Genomic DNA, 23803 nt, shown 5'->3' with positions numbered 1-23803 from the left:
GGTGCTCATTCTCTCTTCCGATTACATATTTAACAGTGTAAAAGGAAATCTTGAGATAACGGTACATCTTGAAGTCAAGCAACTGTGTACCCTTTAAAAGTTGCTGGGAACCCTGGGATTCAATGCTATTTCATAGTACTGCATTCTCTGGTATGAGATCACAAACATAAAAAACAGTACTTGGGAAAAGGCTAAGAGGTTTTATAACCCCAAATGGCTTGTATTTAACAGGTAAAACAAATCCCCAAAGCTTTCTTACCTGGTGTTGGTGATGGAGATGTTGGCCAAGAAGTACCTGCCACTGAACAAAGATAACGTATTATTACATAGGCTACAGTGATAGATAGTGCTGTGAAGTTAACTTTTGTAACCATATAAAATAATATACAAGGTCAAAAGTGGTTTGATTTTATGTTCAGATTTCAACAAACAAAAAGTTAACATTACTGAACATTCAGCCTCAGTAACAAATACACTGAGTCATGAAATACTCTGCAGTTACCTAATAGGTAATTGTTTGCTTGCTTGTTTGCTTGTTTTCACAGTACAGTAGTTGAAATAATTCAGAATAGAGGTGTGCTTTGAAGGGGAAAAGGTGGTTTGAGCAGGCAGGTGTGGCACTTGCTGGGAATTTCTTAATGATTTCTTGCATCTTCTCCCAGTGGTGATGGGTCCTTTGGGTGCTACGTTCTGCTCTGAAATCCCTCAGTTGGAACAGGAACTTGAATGTGATAATGTATTATCCACTATATTTTGGATAAATGTGTTTAGATAGCAAAATTTTCTGCTGCAGTAGGTATAACTACAGTTATGCCAGTGTGTTTTACAGTGAAGTGGATTTTATTACCACAGTTAAACCCCGAATAGGCCATATTACATGAATAAATGTAAGCTTGTGATGGGAGGTAGATGGACTCAGTTACAGAGGCAATGGGTGCCCACTGTTGGAAGACCTGAAAGGCCAAGTTAGGGACAGATCGTCACGGAGAACATCTATCTGTGCGGTTGTTAAGAGTTGACACTGACTTGACGGCACATAATCAATCAATTTCATGAGCTCATGACAGCGTGACAGAACACAATTAATGTTGCCAGTTTCTGGGCAAGATTTGTTTAACTTTTATATATTTTAACTTTTATATTTATATTTTAAATTCTATGTTTTACAGTATGCCTTATTCTAACTGTGATGCTTCTGACACAAATAAATACATTAATCAGTCTAATATAACAGTCCATAGTATGGCTACATAACGAACACTGAAACAAATAAAGAGCAAAGGTAATGGCCAAATTAATTTAGACAAAGGGTAAAGATAGGCATTTTGCATTTATTTCATCAAGCAAACAAAAGGTATTTTGCTTCTATTCTGTACAGGCTATTTCATTAAGCTTCAGCCCCTTTTCAAAGCAGCTAGGAAGACTTCAATTTCCACCATTTGCAAATCCAAACATATTGTCAGTATATCAAAAATATCACACTGAACATGTCTTTTGTGTTTTCTTAAGGAGAACAAGGCATTGGGAGAAAAAATAAGAAACTGCATTCGTTTCCCAAGTGAAAAGCTGTCACTTCTTCCAATAACAAAGCTAAAATCTGATCCTGAAGGCAATATTGCTGTGCAGAAAGATATCTAAGCTACCCTAACAGTGGATGATCCAGATTTTACTATCAGAAACCTGTCCCTGGTTGTAAAAGCTATCTGGGCGCAGAGGAATAATCCAATGTACACATATACAGTATATGCTTATTTTCAAGGAGAAAACCACATGTTCCAAAAATGAAACAAGAACCCAGATGCAGAGCTGGGGAATAGTGATTTATCTGGATAGCATCATGTTGGTCAGCTACCACTGCAAAATGTGGATGGAACATCCCCCTCCCCGATCTCCATATCGTCAGCTCAACTGTGGATCTTCAAATAATCAAAAAGAACATTGAAATACACTTCTAGTGTCTCAGCATTACCTGTTGTTGTAGAAACACTGGCTGAAAAAGAAAAAAAATGATTTCATTACATTCCAAGTGATTTAATAGTTCATCCACACAATGACTGTATTGATCTGCATATCCATTGCCCACCACACTGCTTGTAAGGTGGATACAGTGACCAGAAGAATAACGTCTGCTTTGTTGCTAAGTCTGCACAAGTTACTCTCCTGTACTCATTTATTTGCCAACTATTTGATTTCAAGAGGGCACTTCTTTGGGTGCAGAAAAGGAATGTGTTTTCCCCATAACTATGCAGTGTGATTAAGTGTGCTGGCTCTTTTTTCCTGCACTGCAATCATTATGTAGCTAATTCTGCTTGAATACAAGATTTCCTAGTGGCATCATGTGACCTATTTCAGGGATGGTGGAACGAATGTCTAATATGAGGGAGATATACCTCTGTCTGCTGTTCTGCTGGGCATTATAAAAATACTCCCCTAGACTAGCACACATCCTAGTGGAGATGGCTCAGTAGAATCCCTGAGCCATATGCTCCTTTTCTGCTCTCTCTATACAGAATCCTGGATGACATTTATCCATCCTATCCTGAAATTCTCTGCAGAAACCTATTTGTGGCTTCCCTTGTCCAACCATTATTCAGATATATCTTCCTGAGTTTCCCAATTTTGTGCCCTTACAGGACACAACATACATTACCAAGAGCTGCACTGATAATCAGGAGGCTTTGGGGTACAATTCAAAATTCTGGTTATCACCTATAAAGCCCTTCATGGCATTGGGCCTGACAGACCACCTGTCTTCTGTGGCTTCTGTCCATTCTATGCAATCAGACAGAGTCAGCATGCTTTGGGTCCCATCAACTCGATGGTGTCACTTCATGGGACCGAGGAAGCAGAAGTCTGTTACAGCACCTACCCTCTGAAATGAAGTCCCCCCTGAGATTCATATGGGCTGGCCCCATTTAAATGAACTCTTAAAACCTGGCTCTTCCCCTAGACCTTGGGTTGAGTGGTTGGTAGACCCCTTGTGGAATGTTTGTTTCGGTAGTGTTGGCATTCTTGGTCCAAATGTTTGTTTTGTATGATCTTTGTATTATTCTATTTTTACTTGTCTAATATTGAATGCTGCCAAAGTCAGGATGGAGTATTTATCAATAGTTTCATTTTTTATTTATTTCACGCTGTTCTGATCGCTGACTTCATGGCTGGTTATTGATTGCTTGGATTTGGGGGGGGTTTGTTCCGGTTAGCTGTCTTCTTTTGCCTTTTCCTGTTTTCTTTTAGTTTTTATCTGTAAGCCACTCAGAATTGGGCGGCCTCAAAACTGAAATGTATGAATGAATGAATGAATGAATGAATGAATGAATGAATGAAGGTTTGATCTGAAAAGAAAAAGAGGGAAGAAAAAATATCCTAATCTCCAGTAAAAATGTTTTATTATGCAAGCTCAACATATTTCATATTAAATCATTTGTTTTTTTCCTAAACAAAAGGATTATTTAATTATGCAAACATTTATAGAATGCCCACGTCCACAAAGGACTTGAGGCAGTTTATTAGACAAAATACTAACTTGCAGTATATATATATATAATCTTTAAAAAGGTTAAATTAAGACTTGTAACTGAGGCTAATCCAATTGATATGGTGATAGATATGGACCTTTTAAAGTTATTAATAAAATCCTTATTTAAAAACAAGGAATTAAATTTAAGTTATTTAAGTTATTGAGGTTTTATGTGCTTTACCAAAGGTTCATAAAAATCTCCCACTTGGGTAAACTATTATTCAAAAAATTATTCTGTTTTGGTACTTTTATCTCAGTATGCTGACTTCATTTTGAAATATTTTATTCCCTCAGTTCTCTCAGGAACTCTAACAATTTCACTGACTGACAACCTTCAACCCCTTCATGTTGAGATTACAGACAAATTAGTTATACTTGATGTACTGTAAAATCCCTCTTTACAAGTATATTGTCCAGAAGGGACAATAATGAGGGCTGGACTGGAAGCTGGGCTGGGCTGGGCTGAGAGAGATGGAGGGAGCTCCATTGTTGAGTAGGAACTTGAATCTGGGTCTCCACTATCCTAATCCAACAAGTTATCTTCAGTTGGATGCCAGGCTGGCGTAACATTTTTCTTTAGATAAAGGTTGCTGACAGCTATATTACCTCCTCTGCAAGTCTAATTTTGCCCATCTAGCTTTTTCTTTGCTGGATGAACCCTATCCCTTAAGAGTTTATAATTTTATATCACCATTTTCTTCTGTGTTCGATGTTGTCATGAGTTCTAGTTTGGTGACTCAGAATATTAAGTTATCTGTTGGCTAGTACACGTTACACTTTATACGTGCTAAGATGTACAAACTGTTCAACATTAACCATCAGTGAAAAAAATAATGTATAAAATATGTATACTTATCTGACAGAATAAGTACCTGAACAAATAACACCAGCATCCTCTTGGTGGTTGCAGTTATGATTTCCCCAGCCTGCACTTGCGCATTGCCAAAGATAGGATTCATATCCATTGCACTGAACATCATCCAGGAGAATAGGACCATATCCTTGTCCAAAATGTGCTCCATAATTAGCTGCAATAGCTTCTCCGCATCCAAGCTGTCTGCATACTACAGTTGCATCCCTTAGATCCCATGAATCATCACAAACTGTTCCCCATTCTCCATAATTACGCCGAACTTCAACACGGCCTTGACAGTTATCCCTTCCGCTTACCAAACGCAGCTCTTGAAAATTAATTAATTAATCCATTTGTTAAGTTGTTCTTCATAAAGATTCACAGATATGATATACAGATTTGATATGATACCCAGCATCTACCCAATCCTGGCTGACCTCAAAACAAGCAATCAGGGTTGGATCTGTTTGGATCAAGTATTCTGGGAGATCATTAGGAAATGCCAAGGTATTGCCAAGGAAAAGCTTAATACTCGATTGGGAATTTTAAAAAAATTGGGAATTAAAAAAAAATCTAAGAAGAAGGTGATGGCAATCTCTTCTATATCTTCTATATTTCACCCTGCATAAATATTATTATATCAAAAACAAAAACAACCCCCTTTCCCAAATTCTACCTCAATAAATATATGCCTGGTATCTTTTATGGATTTATCTTTCAAAAGCAAAAATGTCAGTCATAACAGAACAGTGCTTTTAATTTTTTGATTTTAAGGCCTATCACGAGGCATATTTGTTAATGTCAGTAATGGACTGGAATGAAAATGATATTAAATATGTTCCATTATGGGCTCAATTGAGTTATAACTTGATACTTTTAAAATCCTGGCAAATTCTTGGTTCTAACTATGGCAGCAATCCAGTGACATCTCTGGTACTTCAGGCAGCCAAAACCCAGTTTTGGGGTTTTCTCGGCAAAAAAATTAACATTCAATTTTATGAGAAATTGGTGTTTTGGAATAATTCTTATTTTAAAATGGTGGGGATGGTTTTGAAAAAACAAGGACTGAAAAAAGGATAATAATTATGAATCAGGGAATATGCATCAATACTTCAAAAGCAGTTCAAAATACTTCAAAAGAGACCTACTGTACATGGACAAGTTAATGTGGTTTTCTTGGCAACATTTTCAGAAAGTGTGACTTGGTCCTACTCTAGCACCTTAACCCCTAGGGTAAAATGGCTCTCAAACATCCTATTTGCTATCTAGGCTTTTTGCAATATATCAATAAAATTACATTTAGAAGTTTTATTTGCAATTGTTGCTATCTGTATCATTCTTATTTCTATTTACATTGGTTTAAAAGGTCAGTAAAATTAGCAAATGAGAGGGAAAAACCAGTCTAGCAAAGTTGGGCTGTAGAAATCCACACTACCAGATGGCAGCAGAGTCAGAGTTTTATATTACTTTGGGGCCATCCAGTGGTCCTCTGGAGTTTTACAGCCCAGATATGATAGCCTAGCTTAAATGAATAGTCCTTTAAAACTACAGCTTAAAGATCACATAACTATACTTAGAAAAAGAAAGAAATGCAACAGACTACATCCACATTATATGTGATTTCTGGATTTCAATCATAATCTTTTTCAGATTAGCAAACTGTGTGAAAGCATGATGTTTAATATTACCTGTTACATAAACGTCTATAAAAAGAAAAGAAAAGAAAAGAAAAGGTATTAGTGTGCTATTTTCTGTCACAATAGTTTAATAACTTTTTAATAGAACATATTTTAAGTATGTCAAACTTATTTGATTATCTCTCTCTCCATATATATATATACACACACATAAACAATTTTATTAATGAAAACAACTTGAAAGTGGGACTATAGCCCACGCAGTCCTCAAATCAACTATAGCCACTCCTATATTAACAGCTAGTACATTGAAACAGAAAATATAATAATCAACTTTCATTTGGCTTCATATTTCTGTCTAACAAGTCAGTTATATATACCTATCTGCCTTTTAAAAACCTTAATTTTATGAACCACTCCATCTCTGATGTCATCCGCAAGTAAGAATAATTACAGACAAAGATCAATAACCAGCTTCAATTTGATGCTTTTAAAAATCCGAAGGGAATGGGAACTGCAAAGCTGTTATACAGGGCACACTGATTTCCCACATATCTTGTTGTAGGAACTGACCACCTCAGGGGGGCACTCCAAGTTAATTATAGAGATTACATCCAAATGATTACAAGATTACAAGATCTTGTAATCTGACATGGCCCTTTTACCAGATGAAATTAATGACATGAATCCCTGGTTTCTCTAGAATTCCAAGTACTGCAGTTTTATTTATGAAATAATCATCAATTATACAACTGCTTTGATGAATTCTGCAGATTGCCTGAACTTCTATTGATCCAGAACCTGAACAAAAAACCATCTTTCTTTATTCGGAATTGTCAATAGATGCATTCACCATCCTGCTCCTCACTTCAGTTGTTTTTTTTTCCCTTTGAAGGAAAAGAAGGGATGTTCTACCCCATCTGGCATACTGGCTTATAATTTGGTGCATATAATAAGACCTTAGCACAAGCAACGATGACAAGATGGGCCAACAGTTCAATACATTCCTTTTCTTCTACTTGCTGCTGATACAGTAATAAACCAAGAGAGGAAGAGATGAGTGGGAAATATCTGCTAAAGGGTGATGCACCCAAATACCAAGTAAACATGGAGGAGAGCTAACTGGGATTAAAGGGCTAGGTAGTTCTCTTAAAGAGAGAGCTATGTACTTGGCTAAATAAGATTATTGCCAAAGAAGTGTCCTGGCCATATGCTCTGACGGGCCAACCTCTCCCAAACCCAAATGGGCCATAAAGGGACCAGCTTTGACTCCTGGTGATTACAGGCACAAGTCATATAATCAGTTTTCTTGGCAACATTGCTGCAAGTGACTTTGGCCAGCATCATCTTCTTCCTAGGGCTGAGAGAGTGATTAGCTCAAAGTCACCCAGCTGCCTTCTGTGCCTAAGGCAGGACTGAAACTCCTGGTCTCCCAGCTTTTAACCCAGTGCCTTAACCCCTTGACTGGCTCATTTTGGAATTAGGCTCCTATAATTTGTAGCTGCACATAATTGTAGCTGCACATAATTCACTATTGGCTATAGCGCTTATCTGTTCTAAAGGGTTGCAACTTTTACAAAAAGACCACTGAAATCTAGCATATGTGACTTAATCCAGGTTGGGTTAGAAAGAATTCTGCCCTATGGCAGTATAACTATTTGGTTCCAATAGAATTTAAACATCTTATATTTTGGAAGGTTCGTGCTCTCTGTGTATTAATTACAGGTAGTCCTCGCTTAATGACTGGCCTGTTTAGTGACTATTCTAAGTTACAACAGTGCTGAAAAAGTAACTTTACAACTAGTCCTTGCACTTACAACCATCGCAGTGTCCCTGTGGTCATGTGATCAAGATTCAGGCACTTAGCAACCGGCAGGTGTTTATGACCATTGCAGCATCCCATGGTCGCATGATTGCCATTTGTATGCTTCGCAGCTGGCTTCCAATAAGCAAAGTCAATGGAGAAGCCAGCAGTGAAATCACACGTCACAGTCACGTGATGTCTCAGTTAACAACTGTGGGTGATTCGCTTCATAACCGTGGCGGAAGTAAGATCATAAGTGTGTCATGGTCATATGATGCCTCACTTTGCAACCATGTCACTTATTGATAGAGTTGCTAGTCCCAGTTGTGGTTGTTAAGTGAGGACTACCTGTATCTCATTTTTCCATAATAGGCAAACAAAATAATGAAGTATCTCTGCAGGTGGCATTGACCTTTTCATTGCAAACACAGTTATATGAAAGCTACTTTAGGCTGCTCCAGCCCTGTAGGTTAGATTAATTTCCCCTAAAGGTCATATGATCAGAATAAAATGATCCTGGACCTAGAACAAAATAGCACGCTTTGGCGGGCAGCATTATCTCAGTAATGATCACAAACTAATATTTGATTTGTGGGAGAGTTTTTGTCCTCCACAATGTATTCAGTAATTGGGACCAGAATTTCCATCACTAAGTAATGTGGTCATAAAGTCACTTGACTGCATCACTTAGCAACAGCAATCCCTAAACTCCCTGTTGCCGTTGTCAACTGAATCCCATCAGTTGTTAGGCATGGACCCACCCCAATCCAAGCCAATCCTGGCTTGGTCTCTCCCAGCCCTGAGCTTCAGAAAGGTGACTGCCTCCTCTTCAACTCCCCCCCGCCCATCTATCTCCCCTCCATCTCTGCCCTTTTGGTTGCCTTACACTCTGCTGCCTCCGCTGGCCTTGCCACCCTGAACTCCATTCACCCTGCCACCCTGCTGGCCTGCCAGCCCTGCGCAACACTGGATCTGCCACCTTTCAGGCCCTGCCCCAAACTGACCTTCACCACCTTCCTCCCACTGATGGAGAGGCACACCTACCTGGTCCTATGTGAGGCAGCTGCTGGCTGTGCCAAGGCCACTCACACCATTCTCCAAATAGTGGGGGCCATTCTCACGATGCTTGAGAAGGCCTTCTGAAAGCTTCTGAGGCATTCTGAAGCATCCGGAGAATGGCCCACACGATTTGGACAAAGGCGCAAGTAGGGCTTGGCAGGGGATGGAGTTATGACATCACAAGCGCATACAACTTTGCAGCATGAGGCCACGCTGCTCCTTTCCTCATTCTGCAAAAGGAGTGCATTTCTGAAGATGCTGCAGAAAGAGTCATAATTACCCACTTGTAGTGTCATGATCAACTGGGCCTTTCTTTCTTACAGCATATACTTATCTTGGAGGGAAGGGGAAAGAGCACTAATGAAGAAAGAAGGATTTTTAATATACAAAGGAAAATGAGGAGAGGTATTATAACACTGTGACTTAACTTTAATATTTGGAACAAAGTCTATATTAAATCTATTAGATATTATACACATTGTTATTGATCAAGATGGAAATAGATTTGTTTAGATAACACTTTTCTGCTGTTCTAGGAAAACATGTAAATGACTAATGTTCATAATGATAAATCGCACAATCAGAGGATTTCCTAATATTATTTTATTCCAATGTGTTGGGCTATGCAAAAAAACCCCCAATGTTGTGCTTTAAAAAGTGAACCAATGTCTTACAATAGGAAAACAAACTCATTTATATTTCACAGCTGGATATGAATAACGTCTTTTGCAGATGTTGTATTAATTCAAAATTACCTGTTGGTCTCAACAGTCCAGATTCTGTAAATAACAAAGGAATGAACATGAGGCATTTTGCATATATTCACCCAGGGTATTTAATAAGCTTCAGGTAATGGCTAGGACAATCTCAACTTTCTGAAGTAAACGCTTACATATTAATATTTTTAAAGTACAGGGCTGAAAACATCTTTGGCATCTTTTCAACTAATCCCATAGCATCCCATTCTCATATATCAGTACTGGGGAAATCCATGTAAATCAGGTTTGCAGGAACAGAGAACTATTTGGATAGCATCCAATCCTGTAAGTAGGTGAAGACTTAATAAATACTCTGGAACTTAATAAATGTATAGATCCCTTTCATTATAAGCATATTGTTCAAACAAATAGTAACAAAATCCTGTCAGCTGTCCTGGTATGCAGCCCTCCTTGATGATGGAGCACGTCATGTTTCCAGCTGACACACTTCATGGCCTTACGGCTAATATAGCCAACACTTCTGAAGGGCACCAGGTTGGAGCAGTCTGTGCACATGGATGTTGAATTGTACTTTGAATCTCTAGATTTACTTCATAACTTGCTTTTCCTGGTATCAGTGTGAAAAAATATAGAGAATGACTTATACCTGCACATGTGACCCTAACGCTTGTGTTGTTCCTGCAGCCTCCTTCTCGAAATGAACATTGCCACAAGAAGTCTTCACTGCCAGTACAGAACACGTCACTCAGATAAGGGTAGACGGCACTGGAGTAGTCTTCCACAACGCTAAGTGCTCGGCCACATCGCAGCTCCCTGCGGACGACCTCAGCATTGGTGAGGCTGAAATGTTGATGACACCAGTCCAGCCACCAAAGTAATAAACTTCAAGAAGGCCGGAACAATAGTTTCCTGACAGCCTCACATGAACTTCTTTAAATAGACATTAAAAAAAGATGTTGTTAACCACCAGGCCTCTACATATTGGCTTAAATATCTACACATTTAATGCAGATAAAATGATGGTTTTAAAACATATTTCCCAAATAAATGTGGAATTATTGCCTTGTTTCAGTCTTACTATTTTGAGAAAAGTCTCACCTTGGGGGACCTAAACATATTATAAATCTTAACCTTTTGTTTTTAATCTCCATTCCTTCCTCTGACAGGTCAGTAGCCTATTTCTGATGTGATAACTTGGTGCCTGGGCACAACTACTTCAGATTATAGATGAGGCTCTTCCATGCAAAAGCCCCCTGCACATAACAAGCTGGCATGTCAGAAAAAAGGGTGGGCTAGGCCTCTTTCCTTCAGATACCTAGTTTTATGTTTATTTATTTATGCAATGTATAGGCTACCCTGACACGGTGGCGCTGCGGGTTAAACCGCTGAGCTGCCGATCGGAAGGTCGGCGGTTCGAAACCGCGCGGCGGGGTGAGCTCCCGTTGCTCGTCCCAGCTCCTGCTCACCTAGCAGTTCGAAAACATGCAAATGTGAGTAGATCAATAGGTACCGCTTCGGCGGGAAGGTAACAGCGTTCCGAGTCGTCATGCTGGCCACATGACCCGGAAGTGTCTATGACAACGCCGCCTCCAAGGCTTAGAAACGGAGATGAGCACCGCCCCCTAGAGTCGGATTCGACTGGACTTTACGTCGAGGGAAACCTTTACCTTTACCTTTTATAGGCTACCCAACTCCCAGCAACTCTGGGCAGCTCACAGTTTAAAAAGTGAGGGGGAAAAAGGCATAGAAGAATTTCATAGGTGGTCTGAACTAAACATATGAAGCAAAAAACCCATCCAATAGGGGCTTGACCATCATCCTGCCCCAAAGCCTGGGAAGATAGTCAGGACTTCAGTAGCTTCCTAAACATAATCAGAGTAGGAGCCATCTGGGTCTCTGGGAGGATATCATTCCAGAGGGAAGATGCCAGAACAGAGAAGGTGTGCTTCCTGGATCCCAGCAGATGACACTGCTTAATTGATGGAATCAATTAAATGAATGTGTGGAATGATGGAATGATGTGTGGGTGGGTCCAGGCAATGGTGAATTCATCCTTAGGGGAGGGAGTGTTTCTGGCGACCTTTAAAGAGGCGCTGGTGCACCCCCTCCTCAAGAAACCATCACTGGACCCTATCATTCTGGACTATTTTCGTCCAGTCTCCCTCCTTCCCTTTTTAGACAAAATCACCCTGCGTTCACTCTACTTCCTTTAATCTTAAGCCTGCCTTGTTCTCTTTGACTTCTTTGCAAATGTATTTTTCTCTTTGTACATATTATACAATAGATGATTTCCTTATTTTTTGCAGACATAATTTTCTTTTATACACACACACACACACACATACATACATATATATATTACACATCCTCTTCATCATTCCACCAGGCATCCTTTTTCATACTTCCATTAGCATTAACTCCAGACTTCTGTAACATTTTGTAAGACAATCACTCTCTGTCAGCCAACTTCCACATTCTCTTTCTTAGTCTAGTTTCCATTTGTCCTCTAGAGAGATTGCTGTCTTCTATACTTTTTTATACAGGTCTCAGACTTTCTCAGACTTTCTCTTCCTGTAGTCATTCTGTTTTTATTATTCGTTCTCTTTTCTTTCATGTCATTTTTTCCACCCAATCCACTCATAATAATATTAAATAAAGCTCTGTCCCACATTCAGAACTTCTCAGCAGCTTTGTAACCTTCATTAGTTCTTTCAATATTTCATCATAAAGAATCCAATCAATCATGCATTTAGATTTATACCTTTGCCATGCATATGTATACATATGAATCATTTTCTAAACAGATGTTCCCCAACTACCATTCTCATTCATTCTTGTGTTTTCAAATGGCCCAATCCCTTTTTCTGTACTCTTTTATCTCATTCCCACCCATTTATTCATGTCACCTAAAAGAATACATTTTTTCTTCCTTAATTGCATTCACTGAGAATATTGCACTGTGAGGTCAGGGGACAGGTGAAAAAGTCCTGATGATAGTCAGGGCAATGCTAGCAGACTTGACCCTTTGTACCTGCAGGCAACATAGATGCATATACAAAAAAATTAATAGCATTTATGCTGCTATGACCACCATCTCAACTTTTTTCCACCCCCAGTGAAATGCTGCTGCATACATTCTTTATTATCTCCATTCATTTTCTGGCTTTTAACCATCTCATCTGATGAAAATTGGATTTGCAAGACATACAAACTTAACTATGGTTTACTCAAACAATTCTGAGTTTGCTTGACAAACTGAGCCATCAATTGTTGGTTTGCACAACACACTAATATGAAAAGTATGTCATGCAAACACTTCTGAAGAGTTCTTAAAACATTATTTCATAAAACTTCAGTTGGCCTAAGAAAGCATTACTTTCAATGGATTTCAAGTATTTCTACATTCCATGTGTTTGTTCTGTTGTATTTTTCTTTGAATGTTGTATAGCACTGCAGTGTCAGCGTTGCAGATCCCGAAATTGTGTGAGGATTTTTAAAGCCTTTATTATTTAGTTAATTTCCTATAGCTTATATCCCCTGCACTCATATCTCACTTCAATCTTTGAAAGCCATGGCAAACACCAAGCCAGGTATCCGAACAGTACATGTAGTACAGATTTTATACCTAATTTCCAAGGGCATACAGTTATGCAAAGAAATTTCTGCTAGCTTCTCACATCAGCCAAGCCATAACGTGGTTTGTAATCCCAATTCTTGACTAATTGTGCAAACCCAGACAATTCTGGCTTGTTAAACAAATCATGGCTTAGTGCCTAATGTGAACCCATCTTCTTATATTCCGTCTCACATACACACGTACATGCACGAACACAAACACGGAGCAGGACAGACCGCATTAAGTTACAGTTTTATTACAAGGAAGCCCCAGCTTCATAATCACTGCCTGCAGGCATGGGATGCTGTGACACTGGACTGTCTGAAAGGATTATCAGCATTTTTAAATTTTTGGCCATGCTGGGCAGGTTAATTTTCCTCTCGAATCCAGAAAGCGGCATGAAATTATAAAAAGAAAAAAAAAACAGGAAGCATTTGTTCTGTACACGGAACCTTAAAATAACCACGAGCTTCCTTATTGGCTTCTACTGCCGAAGAGTGGCTGGGTGCAAAGACACAGCGAGCACCTTAGAGCAGAAAACAAAAGCCGGTCTTCCTGTTTCCTCTTTGAACAGATACAGGAAGCACATCCCTCTGAGCGCCGCAGCGCCCAACACAGGCGGGCGGCCCTACTGACCGGGGAACCGCGGCGCTATCACGTGGCTGATCAGATAACATCCTAGACGGACGACAGGAAAATAGAAAGTCTTCTAATCTATGGTTGAACTTGTGGAAGGGCGGAACGTCCCAAAAAACACATCCGACGAATATCGCATCCTCTCGACACTAAGTTCCGCCTTAAAATTACTCTGCCCAGGGTTTCATTTCGGGCGGGCAGTCGCATTATAAGGGTCGGGTCTATTATTTGCGATGGCGAGCAGCGGCAGCAGCGGCTTGACGGCGATGCTTCAGGGCCAACACACTCCTGCCGGCTGGGATGTCTCTGCCGGCAGCCCCCGCGTGTCGGTCGCCTGTTCCTGGGAGTGTCGGAGCGACCTGGCGAGGGTTCTCCTCGTCGTCCCGGCGGGGGGACTCGAGGCGGGGGAGCTTTCTGAGCCATCCTCGAGCGGGTGAGGGAGGGGAAGGGGGTCGACCGAAGGGTAGGTGGCGGGCCGAGGAGTAGGCCGGAGCTGCAAAGGCCGCCTCGGCAGGATGGTTGAGTTCTTTCCAGGCTCACCCTTCTGGGTTTAGGAGCCCGTAGTTGTTTAGTTCGGGGGTGGGCTGTGGCCTGAAACTTGCAAACCACGGTTTATGTGTGAATCCAGTCGGTTGGGGTTTGCTGACTGAACCATGCTCCAGACAAACTTAAAACCACTGAAATAGCGGGACTGGATTCATTCGTGGCACTAAACGTAGGGGTTTGTCTTAGCAGGTGGGGAAGGGAGGGGGAGAAGCAATTTGTGGTGTCCTGAGCAAATTTTTGTGTTCTCTGGCGCCCCCTCCAACATCTTGCAGCAGAACTGCTGGAAATTAGCCATATGTTTTCTTGCTGTTTTACGTACTTACCCAAAATCAAGCTATTCTATTTTGGAATAAGCCTCATTATGTGCAATGTTGGGGGAAAAAAGTAAGAAATAATTAGCAAAATAAACGAAAGGCAGAAGATGAAAGAAAATCTAACTCAATGTTTACATTCACTACGTCACTCCGTATCTGTCTAATCCATCCTTGCTTCTATCACCCCCGTTCTTGCCATTGCTTTTAGTTTTTTAAACTTCTCTACCTCCCTCTTTTCAAGTTCTCATCACCTGCATCCAGTCACAACTTTCTTGGGCTTACCTTTCTGCTGGACCTGTTCTATCTTCCTTTTTAGATTTGTTTCATGCTTGGCCCTCATTCAACCTCTCTTTACAGGTAGTCCTTGTTTAATGACCACTTGTTCAGCAACCATTCAAAGTTATGATGGCACTGAATAAGGAGACTTTCAACTGGTCCTCATAGTTGTGGCTATTGGAGCATCCCTGCAGTCACGTGATTGCGATTCAGGCGCTTAGCAACTGGCTTGCAATTACGATGGTCACAGCTTCCCATGGTCATGTGATCACCATTTGCAGCCTTCACTACTGGCTTCGGACAAGCAGTGTCAGTAGGGAAGCTGGTAGGAGGTTGCAAATGGCGATCATGTGACACCACACCTAATGACCATGTGGGATTCGCTTAACAACGGCAACCAGAACTGCTGCAACAGCCATTGTAAGTCAGCATGGTTACATGATGTCATGCTTTACAACTGTGTTGCTTTGCAATGGAGTTGTCAGTCCCAGTTACCGTTTGTTAAGCGAGGACTACCTGTATAATCAATCCATCTCAACATACCTCTTTAATACTTGTCTCTCACTTTTGTATTCAGTCCATATTCATCATTAGTGCTTCATTCTTGGCTGTATAAGAACTCCAGTGCAGATCCTAAAATAAACTAGACAGATTTAAACATAAGCACACACACAAAATAATATCACAATATATCCTTATTTTGGAAAAGAGAAAATTCCGACCCCAACTACTTACCATACGTACAACATATCCACAGTGGTTTTTGGAGGAGATGGCCCCTTTAAGGCCTATGTAAGATTTTAGCCATGGGATAAATATTTTCAGATTTTTGTCATGTATTGTACATTTGAAATGTTTACTTCCCAGAAATATTGGTGTTCAAATGCATAACTTAAGATAACCTTTCCCCCTTATTCAGTCACAATGTTGTCGTTCTTGAAGGACAAATAAATGATGACAGTGTAGTTCCCTGTTATACTCTACTTGCACTGTGATCCATGTGGATCTGAAGAAATTGTCAGTCTTAGTATTGTAAGAGAAGCAAGGAACATGGAAGTCTACTTAGGAGATGAATACTATGCAACTGGAAGGGGAGAGAAAGTCTTTACTGTCAAACACGGCAGGTCAGTTGTTTTGTCTTTTTTTACATTGATTTAGTCTATAATGTAATGAGGTTATATTTAGTCTTGCAGATAAGACTTCCAGAAATTATTTGCTCATAAATATGTTTATCAGCCTGCCAAAATAAAGTTGCTTGAGTCTTGCTTTTCTCATTCTATAGTCATATTGGCATATAGACTATGTTTTGCTAGTGCAATTAAACTGAAAGCAACATTTTGATAAGTGGTTGTAACATCCTTGAAAGGTTCTTTATCCTATAGAAAAAGTTCCAAGGATGTACAGTATCTTGTTGGGATAAAAGGAATATAATAGGTAAGAAATTAATAATTGGACATGTTGGATAGAGATCTTAGGAGTAACAAGCTTCATCTCATGAAATAAAGTATTTATACATGGTCAAATTATATGTGGTGTGGATAACACTTGTAACCAGGTTGCTTTCCAGAAGTTTATTTAAAAATAACACTGGACCAGAGCCTTTATCATATGTGGATGACCAAGTTTACATTTATATTGTTGAAGTATTTTTTGATATATGTTTCCAAAATACCTAAAATGAACTAGAGTTGAATTTCAGAGTTCCGGCCAAGCATTAAGCTTTTTGCTCACTGGGGTTTTCCCATTGATTTCACTAGCTCTTAATAGCTACTTCTCCTCCCCTGTGATTTTGGAAAAAAACCTCTCCAGCAGAATTCAGTGTGTTGTGTGGCAGTGGTACCCTGTGTTTACACTGAAGTGCTTGCCATGTGCATAGAGTTTCTGGATAATGCACAGGGTCTGTAATGTTTTCTGCTATGTTTAAGTCACTGCTGGCGTTGTACAGGTTACTAAGAAAACATAAGAGCTGTTGAAATTTTCTAATATTTATAAATACAGCAATTTTTTTGTTGGACATTAGAAAAATGTAAGTAGCATCTTGCAAAAAAATCATATTGTTTTTCTTCTTTATGAAAAACTATTTCATTAATGCAGTATTATACATAAAACTTTACAATTCCTTTATTTTATTTTTCTAGCAAAAGTGACCAGGTTTCATTATACAAAAAGTATCTTAAATTGGAGTGCTCCACAGTTTCTTGTAAGATTAAGGTAGGAAATTACAAAAAAAACCAAACCACCATAAATTCTAGGCTCATTTTTTTACAGTAGTGCCAGCAGTTGCACAAAGCATTCAAAAGAGGTCCTTTGCAAAGCATGTCAGCGAGCAAAGCACTCCTCCTTAAAGTGTTGAAACAGCTGTTCTTTGGAAGGGTCATACGGTTTCTTTGAAAGCTGTCCCCAGCTGTCTGTACAGGTGTGTATCTATGCACGGGCAGTACTTCTGAGGCTACAAATAAAGCAGCTGGACATGCATACCTGCAAACAACTGGAGACAACCTTTGAAGCAGTTGTACAGGCCATCCAGTGTTATAGCAGCTTTGAGAACTGACAAACTTCATTGACACACCTTATAAAAGGTCTCTTTCGAATGCCTTGTACAGCCCAAATGGTGATAAATCAAATACAATTATTGTGTTTCCTCTTGCATTCTGGAAGATGTAAAAAGAAGACCAGTATAATTTCCTTGGATCTGTGAGATTTTTCCTCCAACCATGTTTGCTTGTAAGAAGTTTTTAATTTTATCTCTCTTTCCTTTGTGAGAAAGGGATTTTAGAGGTAGGACAAAAAGCAATATAGCACAAGCAAGCTATGATATGGAGAGAAATTAATAATCTTTAGAAGCACCAAGTGTTTGTTCTGAAAAAAATATTCCTTCCCAATTGCAAACATGCAATAAGCGTTATCTTCTCAATCCCATCTTTTCCTTTTCGTACCTCAGAACTTTTCTTAATTCTTTAACCATCTCTGGCCTGTGAGACCCAGTAAACCTAGCCGATATAAAACTGATTCAGAGAGAAGTAGAAGGGAGGTATGTTCAGCACCATTCCCTTTTTTCAGTAAATAAAAGGTTAGAAACCCTTGTTTGCTGACATAATGGGCAGTTTTGTCCACTGACAAAGGTTCTGTATGAAATATGCCTGCAAAGCACACTAGTGCAGAATTAACCATTGAAACTATGGCTTTAATGCCATCTCAGACTAAAGTTCAATGTAGTTGAAGTTTGGCTTCAACCTATGTCTTATTATTAACCTGTTTATATGTTTAGTTGTATCAGACCTATTATCAACACCTGCTAAAAGTTTACTATGAGGGTTGAGAGGAGAAAATTAGAGATCATTCTTCTGGAAGGAATGTCTTAAATTAATTGAATTATTTCCTCAGTTCACCAGAGTGTGTATCTTCTCTTTTCACTAGCTATTGTCCATCAGTGAAAAACAAAGAGTACTCATCAATAAAATCATAGTACAAGTCCAGTCGGCTTGTGCAAAAACTGTGCCAAGTGTTGCTACATTAGGATCGGGAATAGACCTAGACCAAGTACAAACTATAATGGAATCAATGGGATCCAAATTGTCACCTGGGGCACAACAACTCCTGGATATGGTTCGTTTTCAACAGAAGGTAGGTTACCATTTGAAAAACACTATTTGTGAAATGTCCTTTTTAGGGTGCAAGAAGAAGAAGAGATAATGTGGGATTTCTATATGCTCAGCTTGCACAGGAGTACTTGTGCACTGTTAATAACTGAAATAAAGGCAGGTTTTGCCATCTTTCAAATGTCTCTTATCCAATTTAGTTGTATAGTTAGAATTTCTATTTATACATAGCCTTCCTTTCCAGACTAATTTGTGGTCTTTTTAGCATAGTGAAAATAGATAGATAGATAGATAGATAGATAGATAGATAGATAGATAGATAGATAACACAAAGTTACATAATTGGTCTGGACGGGTAGGTTATATATAAATTGGAGTTATGTGGCAACACCAGAACCATCCAATCTAGACTCCAAAATTAGGTAAGCTCAGCTTTGCTTAGTACTTGGGAGACTACCAGGGACTCCTGAGTTGTAGGGCAGACTGGGGTGGGTGGGTGATGAACTCGGAAGAAGGGAATGGCAAAAAATTTCCATACCATTACCAAGAAAATTGCACTGGGGTCCCCTAATGGTGTCTTATTATGAATCAAACATGACTTGTGGGTGTCTTTACCTCTGACTATGAGGTATGTAGTTCATTAGTTCTGTCATACAGTTCTAAGGTCTGGATCAAGTAGATGATGAAGAAAATAGTAGTGAAAATGCAATTATATTCTTCCCTACCATTGTTGTCTTCCTTTTCTTTTGTCCTGATCAATCCTTGTTTAGCACAGTTTGCATTTAAGATAACAATAAAAAGAGCCTCCCTTCATACTTTCTCCTTCAGAGCTCCAAATTAATTAAGTTCTTCTGTTAAGGAATACAGTAAAATAAAGCCAAGCTCAATAAAGTATACTCAAGCAGCCAGGGTTAGCAGGAGCCAGTGGGTTGAATATGGTGGGATTTCAGAAAATTGCTAGAAAAACAGCATATTCAGCAAATGGTTTTCCAAGAAGGGGAATATTTAACAGTTCAATATGAGCATGTAATATACCAAGAAATACTACTGAGTGTTGGAGATTTGTACATTTATTTTCTTAGGTTACATATCTAAATTAATGCGACCATACATTTTATTTCCATCAGAATGGAATTTCTTTTGGAGGCAAGTTACAAACCATCTTGGGAAGAAATGGATTTGTGTTTGGAAAAAGTCATACCATTGATGGGTTGAAGAAGGCAGCTGACTTTGGAAGATTAGACCACTTGTCCAATGGACCTTCTCTTTTAAAAGCTAATTTGGCAGCTAAAACAGCCATAGAGGATTTAAATACACACTCCAAGATGAGCAAACAGGTTCTTACTACAGGTAACATTTTTGAGTTTCCTGGACTTCAGGCTCCACAGCCTTGTGCTGTATGTTCTGAAAGTAACTGTAAAGGGATTCTCTCCCCATTTTTGCAAGAGCAAGGAAATGAAAATTCAAATATGCCCAATTCCACATTGCTGCTTCCACTTCTTCAAACGTTATGTGGTCAAGTAGATCGTCTATGTGTAGATGAAAAGAATAAATGCTGCGAAAAGACTTCTGCTTCTGAGGAGGATGGAATTCAAACCGTTGGGTGAGTTCATATTGAAAAACATTATGCACTTTTAAAATTGGGCTCTGAGTGCCTTTCTTGGAAAAAATATGGCAGGCCTCACCAGGCAGTTGAACTAGGTAACTCTTAAACAGCACTTCTGCCCATAGCGTGACCACTGAATTTAGCTGGATTTTTGAATGCACTGAAGTTGAGGGCACTCAAATTGCTGACTAGAATTTCTGAATGGTTTACTTTCCATAAATGTATGGCTCTCCGATAGTGGGAACTGTACAAAAGGTTAATTGGTTAAATTTAAAAGATAATTAACTATGCACTTATTTCCTGATTATCTACTAGTTCCCTATATCTTCTGTTTAGATCAGTTTTAAGATGCTGGCATGAAATCATGGAAAAGGTATTTATTCGTTTATTCAGTTCATATGGCTGCCCACTCACCAAGTGACTCTGGGTAGCTAACAGTGTGAAGAATAACCAAAAAATATATCAGTAATAAAAATCCAACAAACCAGAAGAAACACATATAACACCTATAGCACTGGGGACAATGATTCACAAAATTTGTATTGACACATACAGTGTCCTGGCCCAGTGCCTAAAGTACTGATTTGTAATGTAATGATTACTTATCTGTACTCAAATACTGAAGATCATATGCCTCAGTATCCATTAAGGTGCTATAATCATATTTTGCTTAATGCCTTCCCAGGGGTATTTGATTGACTTAATTTAATAAATCATCTGCTCATTTGATTTAAATGGGAAGTGTCAGATCATATTTTTTACTGTTTAACAATGAATATTTAAGAATTCCCAATTATTAATACTAATTATGCAGAATATTAAGTAATGTTAGATTTGGAGGAGTAACAGTTCTGAGATACTGATTCTTCAGTATCAGACATTCTGTTGGGGCATTTGTAAAATTCATGCTGCTTAAGGTGCATAATTCATATTTCTGGATGGCGTGGGTCAATTTTTGGTTGTTTCCATTTCTTGCAGTTTAGAACAGCAGCGTATTTGTCTGTATTTGGAAAAGTTCATGTCCAAAAAGATGGAGCTGACAGAAAAGAGATTAATGGACTATATTGATCTACGTATGCAAAAACTTCAGGAACATGTTGATAATAAACTTGCTGCAATAGTAGATTTGGTAAATAATTTGCATATTGTTTCTCAAGAACATGGTCCTTTGAAAGAAGAAAAAACAAATGGGAAGAGGTAGGAAATCTTTGACAAATCAAAGACCTCAGTATGCTTTGTAAGGACAGGTCTGTATTGTGCAAACTTTTTGCTTATAAGCTTGTAAACATTAACACCTCAGACTGTACTTTTTCTGTAATTTTGCAAGTATTATACCCTTATGTTAATTGTTATATATCTGTAATGTGCAAAATAAGTATTTTTTACCTTTCAGAGAATTTTCTACATCTGCTTCTGATCTATTTATTGATAAATATTTAAAAATTAGCGTGATAAGTGCCCTATTAAATTATCTTGAACCACTCTAAATAAAATACTTTGCAGCTTTATCACTATTTAACTAGTTTCTTATATTTTAATGTAGGGCAATATAGCATAAAATAATTAACTTATATCCATTAATTTTGGGTTCTTAATTAATGCTCAGCCTTGGAGAAAAGCAAATGAATTAAGGGAAAGGAGTCAGTGTATTTCAGTGATACATACATGCTGTATCTCGGTTTGTTGGCCATACAGAACTTCTAAATGTTTCAACATGTATTTGCTCTAATCTTACTCTGCATCTATTCATCTCTATCTGACATCTGTTCATGGATTAATATTATGCATATGATACATTTTTGAAGTAGAGAAATAGAATCCAGTGATTTCTGACATCAGAAAAACGTAATTTTTCCACAATAATTTATTCATTCATGCTTCTCTTTCAGTAGTTTTCTTGAGTGTTTGTGCATTAATATATAAATGAACAAGGTGAAGGTTTTTGCCTAAAAATAAGTTTCACATAAAGGAGTTCATGAAAGGGAAATGTTTCTGGCCATTTTCTTCCCTACAGCCACCTGTGTCTCCTGAAAAATTCTCCAGAAGAAAAGGTGAGGGCAGAGGAGAAGAATCATATTCCTCAATATGATTCTCATATTCTATCATATTCTATCAGAGACCAACTACCTGAATTGGGCCCTGAAGATGGAAATGTATCTTTGCAGAGAGAATCTTTGGATGCCAATTGGTGAGGAAACCCCCCAAAATCCCAGTGCTGAATGGCTTAGACAGGATGAGTGGGCTAGAGCCACCATTGAGGACAATCAGCTAGTGCATGTGCGTGGGATGCAGTCTGCAAAGCAACTTTGGGACACTTTGAGACTTGTATATAAAGGCAACAGCAGGGAGTAAAGTTACCCTGACAAAAATGCTGTACGAAGCCTACCTTGAAGAAGGAGATAGCCTTCCTGAGCACCTGCATTATATTCAGCAGCTGTTTGTTGAGTTGCAGGAGAGAGGTATGGAATTTACACCTCACAAAATCCTATATCCTGCTGTCCTCATTAAATGAAACATGGGACACGCTGATTTGTACCCTGGAGGCTATGCCTGAAGCAGGACTCACTCCATCATATGTAACACAGTGCTTACTCGCTGAATGGGAGAAGAGAGAGGAAAGATCCCCCCCATCTCTTCTGGAAAGCTGCAATACCAGAAAACAAGGGAAAAGAAGGGAAAGGAAGCTGAGGCCACAGCACTAGCCAGCCAGCGATGCTTCACCTGTGGTTCAGCTGGACATTTGCAGAAAGACTGTGCCTTGAGACCCAAGAGTAGAAAGAGAAGAACACAAGGGCAACACAGAAGAAGCCTCTTCAGACAACCCAAATTGCACAGGTTGCTGAGAAGGGTAATTCTGATGTATGGGTGTTAGATTCTGGGGCCAGTTGTCATTTATGTAATTGTAAAAGCTCTTTTGTGTCACTGTCTAAAACTGAGAGACAAAGTGTATCTTTGGCTGATGGGTCTGTGACCAAAATTATGGGACAAGGTGACTTGTATTTATTCTGCTTGGGAGAAACTGTGAAAGGTGTGCTGTATGTTCCAAATCTACAATCAAACCTTTTATCTGTGGCACAATTAGCTGCAACAGGGTATATCATAACATTTAAGAAAAATGGTTGTGAGATATGTAAAAATGGGAAATTATGTGCTACCGGTATTTTAAAAGACTCCTTGTACATTGTGCAAAATGCAAGGAAGCCAAGCTGCAAGGCTGCAGTTGGCAACACGCCATATCATGACCAGTGTGTACACCTGATGCATAGAAGATTTGGTCATGCTAATTTCAAGTATATAGCACAAATGCCACAGCTGTGTGCTGACCTAAAGATCAAACCCTGTGACAAATACTGAGACTGGGTAGTTTGCAAAGAATGCAAGGATATTCTGGAATCCTTTGCCAAAATCAAATTTAGAAGTCTGATCAGATCATTTAGAAAAGGCCTGTTGTAGGTCCCCCTCCTTTGGAAATTCATTCAATTTGAACACTACCTGACTCCCAACAACTCTGGTCAGCTCACAAGAAAGCATGAGAACTATAAAATAATAAGAACAATGTGACAAGAAAAAAAAACCAAGATGGAAAAACTGGGCAGCAACAAACACCCACCCACTCCT

General features: G+C 39.0%; 2 protein-coding genes and 1 long non-coding RNA gene across 3 annotated transcripts in view; 1 reads left to right on the top strand and 2 right to left on the bottom strand.

The window, feature by feature from the left end:
• DMBT1 (deleted in malignant brain tumors 1) overlaps nt 1-23803 on the bottom strand; it is a 294810-nt gene that overhangs the window by 30095 nt on the left and 240912 nt on the right. Inside the window, 2 exon segments of the mRNA XM_063307816.1 lie at nt 4382-4719; nt 6062-6076. Of these exon segments, the coding sequence (XP_063163886.1) occupies nt 4382-4719; nt 6062-6076 (353 nt within the window).
• On the bottom strand, nt 9235-10432 carry LOC134500177 (uncharacterized). The gene is made up of 2 exons (XR_010068220.1): nt 10239-10432; nt 9235-9652 (listed from the first exon to the last, which is right to left on the bottom strand). It is a non-coding gene; the product is annotated as an uncharacterized LOC134500177 (long non-coding RNA).
• On the top strand, nt 14032-22047 carry LOC134500172 (ATPase PAAT-like). Its single transcript, XM_063307309.1, has 5 exons — nt 14032-16104; nt 17119-17191; nt 18398-18604; nt 19707-20182; nt 21164-22047. Exons 1-5 carry the CDS (start codon nt 16031-16033, stop codon nt 21384-21386), a joined length of 1053 nt encoding a protein of 350 aa, XP_063163379.1. The 5' UTR covers nt 14032-16030; the 3' UTR covers nt 21387-22047.

The sequence above is a fragment of the Candoia aspera genome, chromosome 6 (genome assembly GCF_035149785.1).
Source record: "Candoia aspera isolate rCanAsp1 chromosome 6, rCanAsp1.hap2, whole genome shotgun sequence".
Taxonomy (NCBI): domain Eukaryota; kingdom Metazoa; phylum Chordata; class Lepidosauria; order Squamata; family Boidae; genus Candoia; species Candoia aspera.
This window is presented reverse-complemented; position numbering and strand designations above follow the sequence as displayed.

What these genes read in the sequence shown, in the direction of transcription:
- LOC134500172 (XM_063307309.1), top strand. Translation starts at nt 16,031, where the DNA reads ATGGAAGTCTACTTAGGAGATGAATACTATGCAACTGGAAGGGGAGAG. An exon ending in TTTACTGTCAAACACGGCAG is followed by an intron (nt 16,105 to 17,118) that starts GTCAGTTGTTTT and finishes TTATTTTTCTAG; the next exon opens with CAAAAGTGACCAGGTTTCAT. An exon ending in GATGGAATTCAAACCGTTGG is followed by an intron (nt 20,183 to 21,163) that starts GTGAGTTCATAT and finishes CATTTCTTGCAG; the next exon opens with TTTAGAACAGCAGCGTATTT.